The sequence below is a fragment of the Bombina bombina genome, chromosome 1 (genome assembly GCF_027579735.1).
Source record: "Bombina bombina isolate aBomBom1 chromosome 1, aBomBom1.pri, whole genome shotgun sequence".
Taxonomy (NCBI): Eukaryota; Metazoa; Chordata; class Amphibia; order Anura; family Bombinatoridae; genus Bombina; species Bombina bombina.
Window position 1 is genome coordinate 339,142,584 of NC_069499.1, and position 14,844 is coordinate 339,157,427.

Here is a 14,844-nt window from a genome sequence, read left to right on the forward strand (position 1 = left end):
GAAAAGACTTTCTGAAGGCGTCATTTGGTATCGTATTCCCCTTTGGGCTTGGTTGGGTCTCAGCAAAGCAGATACCAGGGACTGTAAAGGGGTTAAATATAAAAACGGCTCCGGTTCCGTTATTTTAAGGGTTAAAGCTTCCAAATTTGGTGTGCAATACTTTTAAGGCTTTAAGACACTGTGGTGAAATTTTGGTGAATTTTGAACAATTCCTTCATACTCTTTCGCAATTGCAGTAATTAAGTGTGTTCAGTTTAAAATTTAAAGTGACAGTAACGGTTTATTTTAAAACGTTTTTTGTACTTTGTTATCAAGTTTTTGCCTGTTTAACATGTCTGAACTACCAGATAGACTGTGTTCTGAATGTGGGGAAGCCAAGGTTCCTTCTCATTTAAATAGATGTGATTTATGTGACACAAAATTTAGAGAAAATGATGCCCAAGATGATTCCTCAAGTGAGGGGAGTAAGCATGGTACTGCATCATCCCCTCCTTCGTCTACACCAGTCTTGCCCACACAGGAGGCCCCTAGTACATCTAGCGCGCCAATACTCCTTACTATGCAACAATTAACGGCTGTAATGGATAATTCTATCAAAAACATTTTAGCCAAAATGCCCACTTATCAGCGAAAGCGCGACTGCTCTGTTTTAGAAAATACTGAAGAGCATGAGGACGCTGATGATATTGGTTCTGAAGGGCCCCTACACCAGTCTGAGGGGGCCAGGGAGGTTTTGTCTGAGGGAGAAATTTCAGATTCAGGGAAAATTTCTCAACAAGCTGAACCTGATGTGATTACATTTAAATTTAAATTGGAACATCTCCGCGCTCTGCTTAAGGAGGTGTTATCCACTCTGGATGATTGTGAGAATTTGGTCATTCCAGAGAAACTATGTAAAATGGACAAGTTCCTAGAGGTCCCGGGGCCCCCCAAAGCTTTTCCTATACCCAAGCGGGTGGCGGACATTGTAAATAAAGAATGGGAAAGACCCGGTATACCTTTCGTCCCTCCCCCCATATTTAAAAAATTGTTTCCTATGGTCGACCCCAGAAAGGACTTATGGCAGACAGTCCCCAAGGTCGAGGGGGCGGTTTCTACTCTAAACAAACGCACCACTATACCCATAGAAGATAGTTGTGCTTTCAAAGATCCTATGGATAAAAAATTAGAAGGTTTGCTTAAAAAGATGTTTGTTCAGCAAGGTTACCTTCTACAACCAATTTCATGCATTGTTCCTGTCACTACAGCAGCGTGTTTCTGGTTCGATGAGCTAGAAAAGGCGCTCAATAATAATTCTTCTTCTTATGAGGAGATTATGGACAGAATTCATGCTCTCAAATTGGCTAATTCTTTCACCCTAGACGCCACTTTGCAATTGGCTAGGTTAGCGGCGAAAAATTCTGGTTTTGCTATTGTGGCGCGCAGAGCGCTTTGGTTAAAATCTTGGTCAGCGGATGCGTCTTCCAAGAACAAATTGCTTAACATTCCTTTCAAGGGGAAAACGCTGTTTGGCCCTGACTTGAAAGAGATTATCTCTGATATCACTGGGGGCAAGGGCCACGCCCTTCCTCAGGATAGGTCTTTCAAGGCCAAAAATAAACCTAATTTTCGTCCCTTTCGCAGAAACGGACCAGCCCCAAGTGCTACGTCCTCTAAGCAAGAGGGTAATACTTCTCAAGCCAAGCCAGCCTGGAGACCAATGCAAGGCTGGAACAAAGGAAAGCAGGCCAAGAAACCTGCCACTGCTACCAAGACAGCATGAGATGTTGGCCCCCGATCCGGGACCGGATCTGGTGGGGGGCAGACTCTCTCTCTTCGCTCAGGCTTGGGCAAGAGATGTTCTGGATCCTTGGGCACTAGAAATAGTCTCCCAAGGTTATCTTCTGGAATTCAAGGGGCTTCCCCCAAGGGGGAGGTTCCACAGGTCTCAATTGTCTTCAGACCACATAAAAAGACAGGCATTCTTACATTGTGTAGAAGACCTGTTAAAAATGGGAGTGATTCATCCTGTTCCTTTAGGAGAACAAGGGATGGGGTTCTACTCCAATCTGTTCGTAGTTCCCAAAAAAGAGGGAACATTCAGACCAATCTTAGATCTCAAGATCCTAAACAAGTTTCTCAAGGTTCCATCGTTCAAAATGGAAACCATTCGAACAATTCTTCCTTCCATCCAGGAAGGTCAATTCATGACCACGGTGGATTTAAAGGATGCGTATCTACATATTCCTATCCACAAGGAACATCATCGGTTCCTAAGGTTCGCATTCCTGGACAAGCATTACCAGTTTGTGGCACTTCCGTTCGGATTAGCCACTGCTCCAAGGATTTTCACAAAGGTACTAGGGTCCCTTCTAGCGGTGCTAAGACCAAGGGGCATTGCAGTAGTACCTTACTTGGACGACATTCTGATTCAAGCGTCGTCCCTTCCTCAAGCAAAGGCTCACACGGACATTGTCCTGGCCTTTCTCAGATCTCACGGGTGGAAAGTGAACGTAGAAAAAAGTTCTCTATCTCCGTCAACAAGGGTTCCCTTCTTGGGAACAATAATAGACTCCTTAGAAATGAGGATTTTTCTGACAGAGGCCAGAAAATCAAAACTTCTAAACTCTTGTCAAATACTTCATTCTGTTCCTCTTCCTTCCATAGCGCAGTGCATGGAAGTAATAGGTTTGATGGTAGCGGCAATGGACATAGTTCCTTTTGCGCGAATTCATCTAAGACCATTACAACTGTGCATGCTCAGTCAGTGGAATGGGGACTATACAGACTTGTCTCCGACGATACAAGTAGATCAGAGGACCAGAGATTCACTCCGTTGGTGGCTGTCCCTGGACAACCTGTCACAGGGGATGAGCTTCCGCAGACCAGAGTGGGTCATTGTCACGACCGACGCCAGTCTGGTGGGCTGGGGCGCGGTCTGGGGACCCCTGAAAGCTCAGGGTCTTTGGTCTCGGGAAGAATCTCTTCTCCCGATAAATATTCTGGAACTGAGAGCGATATTCAATGCTCTCAAGGCTTGGCCTCAGCTAGCAAAGGCCAAGTTCATACGGTTTCAATCAGACAACATGACGACTGTTGCGTACATCAACCATCAGGGGGGAACAAGGAGTTCCCTGGCGATGGAAGAAGTGACCAAAATCATTCAATGGGCGGAGACTCACTCCTGCCACTTGTCTGCAATCCACATCCCAGGAGTGGAAAATTGGGAAGCGGATTTTCTGAGTCGTCAGACATTTCATCCGGGGGAGTGGGAACTCCATCCGGAAATCTTTGCCCAAATTACTCAATTGTGGGGCATTCCAGACATGGATCTGATGGCCTCTCGTCAGAACTTCAAGGTTCCTTGCTACGGGTCCAGATCCAGGGATCCCAAGGCGACTCTAGTAGATGCACTAGTAGCACCTTGGACCTTCAAACTAGCTTATGTATTCCCGCCGTTTCCTCTCATCCCCAGGCTGGTAGCCAGGATCAATCAGGAGAGGGCATCGGTGATCTTGATAGCTCCTGCGTGGCCACGCAGGACTTGGTATGCAGACCTGGTGAATATGTCATCGGCTCCACCATGGAAGCTACCTTTGAGACGAGACCTTCTTGTTCAAGGTCCGTTCGAACATCCGAATCTGGTCTCACTCCAACTGACTGCTTGGAGATTGAACGCTTGATCTTATCAAAGCGAGGGTTCTCAGATTCTGTCATTGATACTCTTGTTCAGGCCAGAAAGCCTGTAACTAGAAAAATTTACCACAAAATATGGAAAAAATATATCTGTTGGTGTGAATCTAAAGGATTCCCTTGGGACAAGGTAAAAATTCCTAAGATTCTATCCTTTCTTCAAGAAGGTTTGGAGAAAGGATTATCTGCAAGTTCCTTGAAGGGACAGATTTCTGCCTTGTCTGTGTTACTTCACAAAAAGCTGGCAGCTGTGCCAGATGTTCAAGCCTTTGTTCAGGCTCTGGTTAGAATCAAGCCTGTTTACAAACCTTTGACTCCTCCTTGGAGTCTCAATTTAGTTCTTTCAGTTCTTCAGGGGGTTCCGTTTGAACCCTTACATTCCGTTGATATTAAGTTATTATCTTGGAAAGTTTTGTTTTTGGTTGCAATTTCTTCTGCTAGAAGAGTTTCAGAATTATCTGCTCTGCAGTGTTCTCCTCCTTATCTGGTGTTCCATGCAGATAAGGTGGTTTTACGTACTAAACCTGGTTTTCTTCCGAAAGTTGTTTCTAACAAAAACATTAACCAGGAGATAGTCGTGCCTTCTTTGTGTCCGAATCCAGTTTCAAAGAAGGAACGTTTGTTGCACAATTTGGATGTTGTTCGTGCTCTAAAATTCTATTTAGATGCTACAAAGGATTTTAGACAAACATCTTCCTTGTTTGTTGTTTATTCTGGTAAAAGGAGAGGTCAAAAAGCAACTTCTACACCTCTCTCTTTTTGGATTAAAAGCATCATCAGATTGGCTTATGAGACTGCCGGACGGCAGCCTCCTGAAAGAATCACAGCTCATTCCACTAGGGCTGTGGCTTCCACATGGGCCTTCAAGAACGAGGCTTCTGTTGATCAGATATGTAAGGCAGCGACTTGGTCTTCACTGCACACTTTTACTAAATTTTACAAGTTTGATACTTTTGCTTCTTCTGAGGCTATTTTTGGGAGAAAGGTTTTGCAAGCCGTGGTGCCTTCCATCTAGGTGACCTGATTTGCTCCCTCCCTTCATCCGTGTCCTAAAGCTTTGGTATTGGTTCCCACAAGTAAGGATGACGCCGTGGACCGGACACACCTATGTTGGAGAAAACAGAATTTATGTTTACCTGATAAATTACTTTCTCCAACGGTGTGTCCGGTCCACGGCCCGCCCTGGTTTTTTAATCAGGTCTGATAATTTAATTTCTTTAACTACAGTCACCACGGTATCATATGGTTTCTCCTATGCAAATATTCCTCCTTTACGTCGGTCGAATGACTGGGGAAGGCGGAGCCTAGGAGGGATCATGTGACCAGCTTTGCTGGGCTCTTTGCCATTTCCTGTTGGGGAAGAGAATATCCCACAAGTAAGGATGACGCCGTGGACCGGACACACCGTTGGAGAAAGTAATTTATCAGGTAAACATAAATTCTGTTTTTTTCTGCAAATTGGGTACTGGCAGATAGCTGCCAGTACCCAAGATGGCCCCCAAAAAGGCAAAGGGGGATGGTTAGAGAGATGCTTGAGGGGGGATCAGGGAGGTTGGGGGCTAAGGGGGATCCTAAACAGCAGCATATGTAAATATTCTATACAATTTAAAAAAAAAAAAAAAAAAAAAAGATTCCCTTTATTTTTGTACTGGCAGACATTCTGCCAGTACTTAAGATGGCGGGGACAATTGTGGGGTGGGGGAGGGAAGGGAGCTGTTTGGGAAGGATCAGGGGGTGTGATGTGTCAGGTGGGAGGCTGATCTCTACACTAAAGCTAAAATTAACCCTGCAAGCTCCCTACAAGCTACCTAATTAACCCCTTCACTGCTAGACATAATACACGTGTGATGCGCAGCGGCATTTAGCGGCCTTCTAATTACCAAAAAGCAACGCCAAAGTCATATATGTCTGCTAGTTCTGAACAAAGGGGATCCCAGAGAAGCATTTACAACCATTTGTGACATAATTGCTCAAGCTGCTTGTAAATGATTTCAGTGAGAAACCTAAAATTGTGAAAAATTTAACGTTTTTTTTAATTTGATCGCATCTGGCGGTGAAATGGTGGCATGAAATATACCAAAATGGGCCTAGATCAATACTTTGGGTTGTCTACTACACTACACTAAAGCTAAAATTAACCATAGAAGCTCCCTACATGCTCCCTAATTAACCCCTTCACTGCTGGGCATAATACACGTGTGGTGCGCAGTGGCATTTAGCGTCCTTCTAATTACCAAAAAGCAACAACAAAAGCCATACATGTCTGCTATTTCTGAGCAAAGGGGATCCCAGAGAATAATTTACAACCATTTATGCCATAATTGCACAAGTTGTTTGTAAATAATTTCAGTGAGAAACCTAAAGTTTGTGAAAAAAATTGTGAAAAAGTGAATGATTTTCTTTATTTGATTGCATTTGGCGGTGAAATGGTGGCATGAAATATTCCAAAATGGGCCTAGATCAATACTTTGGGGTGTCTTCTAAAAAAATATATATACACTAGTCCTAAAGCCCGTTCACACGGGCCATTTTTTGCAGTACAGTGGTCCCACCCCTGGCGTTCTCTCCCTCCCACTCTCTTTTGCTTTCTCTCTCTCCCCCCTCTCTTTTGCGCTCTCTCCCCCTCTCTCTCTCCATCTCCCCCTCTCTCTCTCTCTCTCGCTCCCCTCTCTCTCTCCCCCCTCTCTCTCTTTCTCTCTCTCCCCCCCTTTCTCTCTCTCTCCCCTCTCTCTCTCTCGCCTCTCTCTATCTCACCCCTCTCTCTCTCTCTCTCTCCCCTCTCTCTATCTCCCCTCTATCTCTCTCTCTCCCCCCTCTCTCTCTCTCGCCTCTCTCTTTCTCTCTCCCCTCTATCTCTCTCTCTCTCCCCCTCTCTCTCCTCTCTCTCTCTCTCCCCCCTCTCTCTCTCTCCCCCCCTCTCTCTCTCTCCCCTCTCTCTCTCACCTCTCTCTCTCTCTCTCTCTCTCTCTCTCTCCCCTCTCTCTCTCTCCCCCTCTCTCCCCACCCTCTCTCTACCCATCTCTCTCTCTCCCCCTCTCTCTCCCCCCCTCTCTCTCTCCCCTCTCTCTCTCTCTCCCCCCTCTCTCTCTCCCCCCTCTCTCTCTCTCTCTCTCTCCCCCCCTCTCTCTCCCCCCTCTCTCTCTCTCTTCTCTCTCTCTTTCTCCCCCCTCTCTCTCTCCCTCCTCTGTCTCTCCTCTCTCTCTCCCCCCTCTCTCTCTCTCTCCCCTCTCTCTCTCTCCCCCCTCTCTCTCTCTCCCCTCTCTCTGTGTCTCTCCTCTCTCTCTCCCCTCTCTCTCTCTCCCTCTCTCCCCCATCTCTCTCTCTCCCCCTCTCTTTCTCATTCTCTCTCTCCTCTCTCTCTCTCTCCCTCTCCCCCCTCTCTCTTTCCCCTCTCTCTCCCCCCTCTCTCTCTCCCCACATCTCCCCCCCCTCTCTCCACATCTCCCCCCTCTCCCCACATCTCCCCCCCCTCCCCACATCTCCCCCCTCACTCCACATCTCCCCCCTCTCTCCACATCTCCCCCTCCCTCACTCCACATCTCCCCCCTCTCCCCACATCTCCCCCCTCTCTCCACATCTCCCCCACATCTCCCCCCTCACTCCACATCTCCCCCCTCACTCCACATCTCCCACATCTCCCCACATCCCTCCACCCTCTCTTGAGCTGTTTGAGCTCTCTTCACGGGCCTTCACGCTAGGCTCCGCCCCCTTCGCGGGCCTTCGCGTTAGGCCCCGCCCCCTTCACGATCGACCACGCCCACTTTTGCTCGGCGCAGTCGGCAGAACAGGTAGGGACTTAGGCCAGTGTGTTTGTCCGCGTGCTGTCTCTACTGCGCATGACAGCTTCGGACAAACACACTTGGCCTTTTATAGTATAGGATGTTAAGGGATATTCAGGGATTCCTGAAAGATATCAGTGTTCCAATGTAACTAGCGCTAATTTTGAAAAAAAGGGGTTTGGAAATAGCAAAGTGCTACTTGTATTTATGGCCCTATAACTTGCAAAGAACATGTAAACATTGGGTATTTCTAAACTCAGGACAAAATTTAGAAACTATTTAGCATGGGTGTTTTTTGGTGGTTGTAGATGTGTAACAGATTTTGGGGGTCAAAGTTAGAAAAAGTGTGTTTTTTTCCATTTTTTCCTCATATTATATAATTTTTTTTATAGTAAATTATAGGATATGATGAAAATAATGGTATCTTTAGAAAGTCCACTTAATGGCGAGAAAAACGGTATATAATATGTGTGGGTACAGTAAATGAGTAAGAGGAAAATTACAGCTAAACACAAACACAGCAGAAATGTAAAAATAGCCTTGGTCCCAAACGGACAGAAAATGGAAAAGTGCTGCGGTCATTAAGGGGTTAAAGTGATGGAAAATCCCAGCATTTCAAAAACGCTCAAATTTACCAGCACTAAAAATAAAGGTGACCTTCATTCATGAGTTTTTTTTAAAAAAAATGTGTGGAATATACCTTTATTTCTCTTGTTAAGTGTATCCAGTCCACGGATCATCCATTACTTGTGGGGTATTCTCCTTCCCAACAGGAAGTTGCAAGAGGATCACCCACAGCAGAGCTGCTATATAGCTCCTCCCCTCACTGCCATATCCAGTCATTCTCTTGCAACTCTCAACAAAGATGGACGTAGTTAGAGGAGAGTGGTGTATTATAGTTAGTTTTTTAACTTCAATCAAAAGTTTGTTATTTTTAAATGGTACCGGAGTGTACTGTTTCATCTCAGGCAGCATTAGAAGAAAAATCTTCCTGTGATTTCTATGATCTTAGCAGAAGTAACTGAGATCCTTTGCTGTTCTCACATATTCTGAGGAGTGAGGTAACTTCAGAGGGGGAATAGCGTGCAGGTTTTCCTGTAATAAGGTATGTGCAGTTAACATATTTCTAGGGATGGAATTTGCTAGAAAAATGCTGCTGATACCGGATTAATGTAAGTTAAGCCTTAAATGCAGTGATAGTGACTGGTATCAGGCTTATTAACAGAGATACATACTCTTATAAAAGTGTAATATAAAACATTTGCTAACATGTTAATCGTTTTTATATATGTTTGGTGACAAAACTTATTGGGGCCTAGTTTTTTTTCCCCACATGGCTGGCTTGATTTTTGCCTAGTAACAGGCTTTCCACTGTTGCAATATGAGTGGGAAGGGCCTATTTTAGTGCTTTTCTGTGCAGATAAAAATACTGACAGAGACATTCAGCTTCCCTCTGCATGATACAGGACATCTCTGAAGGGCTCAAAAGGCTTCAAAGTCGTGTTTGAGGAGGGTAACAATCACAGTAGACTGTGGCAGTTGTTGTGAATGTGTTTAAAAAAACGTTTTTGTCATTTATTATTCTGTTTTTGTTATTAAGGGGTTAATCATCCATTTGCAAGTGGGTGCAATGCTCTGCTGACTTGTTACATACACTGTAAAAATTTTGTTAGTGTAACTGCCTTTTTTCACTGTTATTTCAAATTTTGTCAAAATTTGTTTCTCTTAAAGGCACAGTAACGTTTTTTTATATTGCTTGTTAACTTGCTTTAAAGTGTTTTCCAAGCTTGCTAGTCTCATTGCTAGTCTGTGCAAACATGTCTGAATCAGAGGATACTTGTTCATTATGTTTAAAAGCCATGGTGGAGCCCCATAGGAGAATGTGTACTAAATGTATTGATTTCACCTTAAACAGTAAAGATCAGTCTTTATCTATAAAAGAATAGTCACCAGAGGGGTCTGTCGAGGGGGAAGTTATGCCGACTAACTCTCCCCACGTGTCGGACCCTTCGCCTCCCGCTCAAGGGACGCACGCTAATATGGCGCCAAGTACATCAGGGACGCCCATAGCGATTACTTTGCAGGACATGGCTGCAATCATGAATAATACCCTGTCAGAGGTATTATCCAGATTGCCTGAATTGAGGGGCAAGCGCGATAGCTCTGGGGTTAGACGAGATACAGAGCGCGTAGATGCTGTAAGAGCCATGTCTGATACTGCGTCACAATATGCAGAACCTGAGGACGGAGAGCTTCAGTCTGTGGGTGACGTCTCTGAATCGGGGAGACCTGATTCAGAGATTTCTAATTTTAAATTTAAGCTTGAGAACCTCCGTGTATTGCTTGGGGAGGTATTAGCTGCTCTGAATGACTGTGACACAATTGCAGTGCCAGAGAAATTGTGTAGGCTGGATAAATACTATGCAGTGTCGGTGAGTACTGATGTTTTTCCAATACCTAAAAGGCTTACAGAAATTATTAGTAAGGAGTGGGATAGGCCCGGTGTGCCCTTTTCCCCACCTCCTATATTTAGAAAAATGTTTCCAATAGATGCCACTACACGGGACTTATGGCAGACTGTCCCTAAGGTGGAGGGAGCAGTTTCTACCACTATCCCGGTTGAGGACAGTTGTGCTTTTTCAGATCCAATGGATAAAAAATTAGAGGGTTACCTTAAGAAAATGTTTATTCAACAAGGTTTTAATTTACAGCCCCTTGCATGCATTGCGCCTGTCACTGCTGCGGTGGCATTCTGGTTTGAGGCCCTGGAAGAGGCCATCCATACAGCTCCATTGACTGAAATTGTTGACAAGCTTAGAACTCTTAAGCTAGCTAACTCATTTGTTTCTGATGCCATTGTTCATTTGACTAAACTAACGGCTAAGAATTCCGGATTCGCCATCCAGGCGCGTAGGGCGCTATGGCTCAAATCCTGGTCAGCTGATGTGACTTCAAAGTCTAAATTACTCAACATTCCTTTCAAGGGGCAGACCTTATTTGGGCCTGGTTTGAAAGAAATTATTGCTGACATTACTGGAGGTAAGGGTCATACCCTTCCTCAGGACAGGGCCAAATCAAAGGCCAAACAGTCTAATTTTCGTGCCTTTCGAAATTTCAAGGCAGGTGCAGCATCAACTTCCTCTGCTTCAATACAAGAGGGAACTTTTGCTCAATCCAAGCAGGCCTGGAAACCTAACCAGTCCTGGAACAAGGGCAAGCAGGCCAGAAAGCCTGCTGCTGCCTCTAAGACAGCATGAAGGAGAGGCCCCCTATCCGACAACGGATCTAGTAGGGGGCAGACTCTCTCTCTTCGCCCAGGCGTGGGCAAGAGATGTTCAGGATCCCTGGGCGTTGGAGATCATATCTCAGGGATATCTTCTGGACTTCAAAGCTTCTCCTCCACAAGGGAGATTTCACCTTTCAAGATTACTTGCAAACCAGATAAAGAAAGAGGCATTCCTAAGCTGCGTACAAGATCTCCTTGTAATGGGAGTGATCCATTCAGTTCCGCGGACGGAACAAGGACAGGGGTTTTATTCAAATCTGTGGTTCCCAAAAAAGAGGGAACCTTCAGACCAATTTTGGATTTAAAGATCTTAAACAAATTCCTCAGAGTTCCGTCATTCAAGATGGAAACTATTCGAACCATTTTACCCATGATCCAAGAGGGTCAGTACATGACCACAGTGGACTTAAAGGATGCCTACCTTCACATTCCGATTCACAAGAATCATCATCAGTTCCTGAGGTTTGCCTTTCTAGACAGGCATTACCAATTTGTAGCTCTTCCATTCGGGTTGGCTACAGCCCCAAGAATTTTTACAAAGGTTCTGGGCTCACTTCTGGCGGTCCTAAGACCGCGAGGCATAGCGGTGGCTCCTTACCTGGACGATATCCTGATACAGGCGTCAAGCTTTCAAATTGCCAAATCTCATACAGAGATAGTTCTGGCATTCCTGAGGTCGCATGGGTGGAAAGTGAACGAAGAAAAGAGTTCTCTATCTCCTCCCACGAGGGTTTCCTTCCTAGGGACTCTAATAGATTCTGTAGAAATGAAAATTTACCTGACGGAGTCCAGGTTATCAAAACTTCTAAATGCTTGCCATGTTCTTCACTCCATTCCGCGCCCCACGGTGGCTCAGTGCATGGAAGTAATCGGCTTAATGGTAGCGGCGATGGACATAGTGCCATTCGCGCACCTGCATCTCAGACCGCTGCAATTATGCATGCTCAGTCAGTGGAATGGGGATTGCACAGATTTGTCCCCTCTACTAAATCTGGATCAGGAAACCAGAGATTCTCTTCTCTGGTGGTTATCTCGGGCCCATCTGTCCAATTGTATGACCTTTCGCAGACCAGATTGGACAATTGTAACAACAGATGCCAGCCTTCTAGGTTTGGGTGCAGTCTGGAACTCCCTGAAGGCTCAGGGTTCATGGACTCAGGAGGAGAAACTCCTCCCAATAAATATTCTGGAGTTAAGAGCAATATTCAATGCTCTTCTGGCTTGGCCTCAGCTAGCAACACTGAGGTTCATCAGATTTCAGTCGGACAACATCACGACTGTGGCTTACATCAACCATCAAGGGGGAACCAGGAGTTCCCTAGCGATGTCAGAAGTCTCCAAGATAATTCGCTGGGCAGAGACTCACTCTTGCCACCTGTCAGCAATCCATATCCCAGGTGTAGAGAACTGGGAGGCGGATTTTCTAAGTCGTCAGACTTTTCATCCGGGGGAATGGGAACTCCATCCGGAGGTGTTTGCTCAATTGGTTCTCCGTTGGGGCAAACCAGAATTGGATCTCATGGCGTCTCGCCAGAACCCCAAGCTTCCTTGTTACGGATCCAGGTCCAGGGACCCAGAAGCGGCACTGATAGATGCTCTAGCTAGCAGCGTCTTGGTTCTTCAACCTGGCTTATGTGTTTCCACCGTTTCCTCTGCTCCCTCGTCTGATTGCCACAATCAAACAGGAAGAGCATCAGTGATATTGATAGCGCCTGCGTGGCCACGCAGGACCTGGTATGCAGACCTAGTGGACATGTCATCCTTTCCACCATGGACTCTGCCTCTGAGACAAGACCATCTAATACAAGGTCCTTTCAATCATCCGAATCTACTTTCTCTGAGACTGACTGCATGGAGATTGAACGCTTGATCCTATCAAAGCGTGGCTTCTCAGAGTCAGTAATTGATACCTTAATACAGGCACGAAAGCCTGTCACCAGGAAAATTTACCACAAGATATGGCGTAAATATCTTCATTGGTGTGAATCCAAGAATTACTCATGGAGTAGGGTTAGGATTCCTAGGATATTGTCCTTCCTCCAAGAGGGTTTGGACAAAGGATTATCAGCTAGTTCTTTAAAGGGACAGATTTCTGCTCTGTCTATTCTTTTACACAAGCGTCTGGCAGAAGTTCCAGACGTTCAGGCATTTTGTCAGGCTTTAGTTAGAATTAAGCCTGTGTTTAAACCTGTTGCTCCTCCATGGAGCTTTAACTTGGTTCTTAAAGTTCTTCAAGGGGTTCCGTTTGAACCCCTTCATTCTATTGATATCAAACTTCTTTCATGGAAAGTTCTTTTTCTGATGGCTATTTCCTCGGCTCGAAGAGTCTCGGAGTTATCTGCCTTACATTGTGATTCTCCTTATCTGATCTTTCATTCAGATGAAGTTGTTCTGCGTACAAAACCTGGGTTTTTACCTAAGGTGGTTTCTAACAAGAATATCAATCAAGAGATTGTTGTTCCATCATTATGTCCTAATCCTTCTTCAAAGAAGGAACGTCTTTTGCATAATCTAGACGTAGTCCGTGCCTTGAAGTTTTACTTACAGGCTACTAAAGATTTTCGCCAAACATCTAACCTGTTTGTTGTTTACTCTGGACAGAGGAGAGGTCAGAAGGCCTCGGCAACCTCTCTTTCTTTTTGGCTTTGGAGTATAATCCGTTTAGCCTATGAGACTGCTGGACAGCAGCCTCCTGAAAGGATTACAGCTCATTCTACTAGAGCTGTGGCTTCCACCTGGGCCTTTAAAAACGAGGCCTCTGTTGAATAGATTTGCAAGGCTGCAACTTGGTCTTCCCTTCATACTTTTTCCAAATTTTACAAATTTGATACTTTTGCTTCTTCGGAGGCTGTTTTTGGGAGAAAGGTTCTACAGGCAGTGGTTCCTTCCGTTTAAGTTCCTGCCTTGTCCCTCCCATCATCCATGTACTTTAGCTTTGGTATTGGTATCCCACAAGTAATGGATGATCCGTGGACTGGATACACTTAACAAGAGAAAACATAATTTATGCTTACCTGATAAATTTATTTCTCTTGTAGTGTATCCAGTCCACGGCCCGCCCTGTCCTTTTCAGGCAGGTCTAAATTTTAATTAAACTACAGTCACCACTGCACCCTATGGTTTCTCCTTTCTCGGCTTGTTTCGGTCGAATGACTGGATATGGCAGTGAGGGGAGGAGCTATATAGCAGCTCTGCTGTGGGTGATCTTCTTGCAACTTCCTGTTGGGAAGGAGAATATCCCACAAGTAATGGATGATCCGTGGACTGGATACACTACAAGAGAAATACATTTATCAGGTAAGCATAAATTATGTTTTTTCCACGGCTTCACTGCTAACCTAAGCGGCTCCGGCCACCCACAGCAAAAGTGTTTATTTTTTTTCTGATCAGTTGACGTTTCCACCTCTTAGCCCATGGTTAAATGATATACCATCACTTTAAAAAACAAGTTTTAACTAAGGTTATTCATATGGAGGTTATTGGTTGATGTATTCAGCTGCTCAGATGTCATAGAGTTAAAATTAAACTAAAATTGAAGAGGAAACATCTCTATTTTTTTTTATTGTAAATATATTTTTCGTATTTAGAATTAAGTTAATAAGTGTTCTTTGTGGCTTTTAGGAAGGGAACCAAATTAAAAAAGGGGGGAAAACCTTTGGAAAGTAGAGCTAACTGTATAGTATTTTAAACATATGTCTTTTCAATTAATTTTCTGTAGACGAAGCTGATCCTAAACCTGTTTTTGGAAAGAAGGTCCTAGACTGGGAGGAGGACATGCAATTGCATTCAGAATTTTTAGGCAGAAAGGTATTTTTTAATAACAGTTTTGTTTCTCAGGGACTGTATTTTATTTTGCAAAATTAAGCGCCTACAAGTGTGTCTGAAGTTTTAAAAATTTTTTGAAAATGTAAATTCTGTGAAACTACAAACAGAAATTGTTCAATAATGTATTGTTTGTTGTCTACATACATATAATTTATTATATATTTTCCTTAGATGCATTTGTACTTTATACATGTGGTGCTGCTGGAAATATACTATGTTATAATATGTTGCTTAGTTTACAGTGTTGCGTTTTGTTTAGAAAATTTAGCATTTAATCTCTCT

The 14,844-nt window shown here is 44.4% G+C and overlaps 1 protein-coding gene across 1 annotated transcript in view; it reads left to right on the top strand.

The window, feature by feature from the left end:
- Positions 1–14,844, top strand: part of CATIP (ciliogenesis associated TTC17 interacting protein) — a 104,303-nt gene that overhangs the window by 39,325 nt on the left and 50,134 nt on the right. The window contains exon 9 of the mRNA XM_053689806.1: positions 14,456–14,544. Coding sequence (XP_053545781.1) covers positions 14,456–14,544 — 89 coding nt within the window. The remainder of the gene's footprint in view (positions 1–14,455; positions 14,545–14,844) is intronic.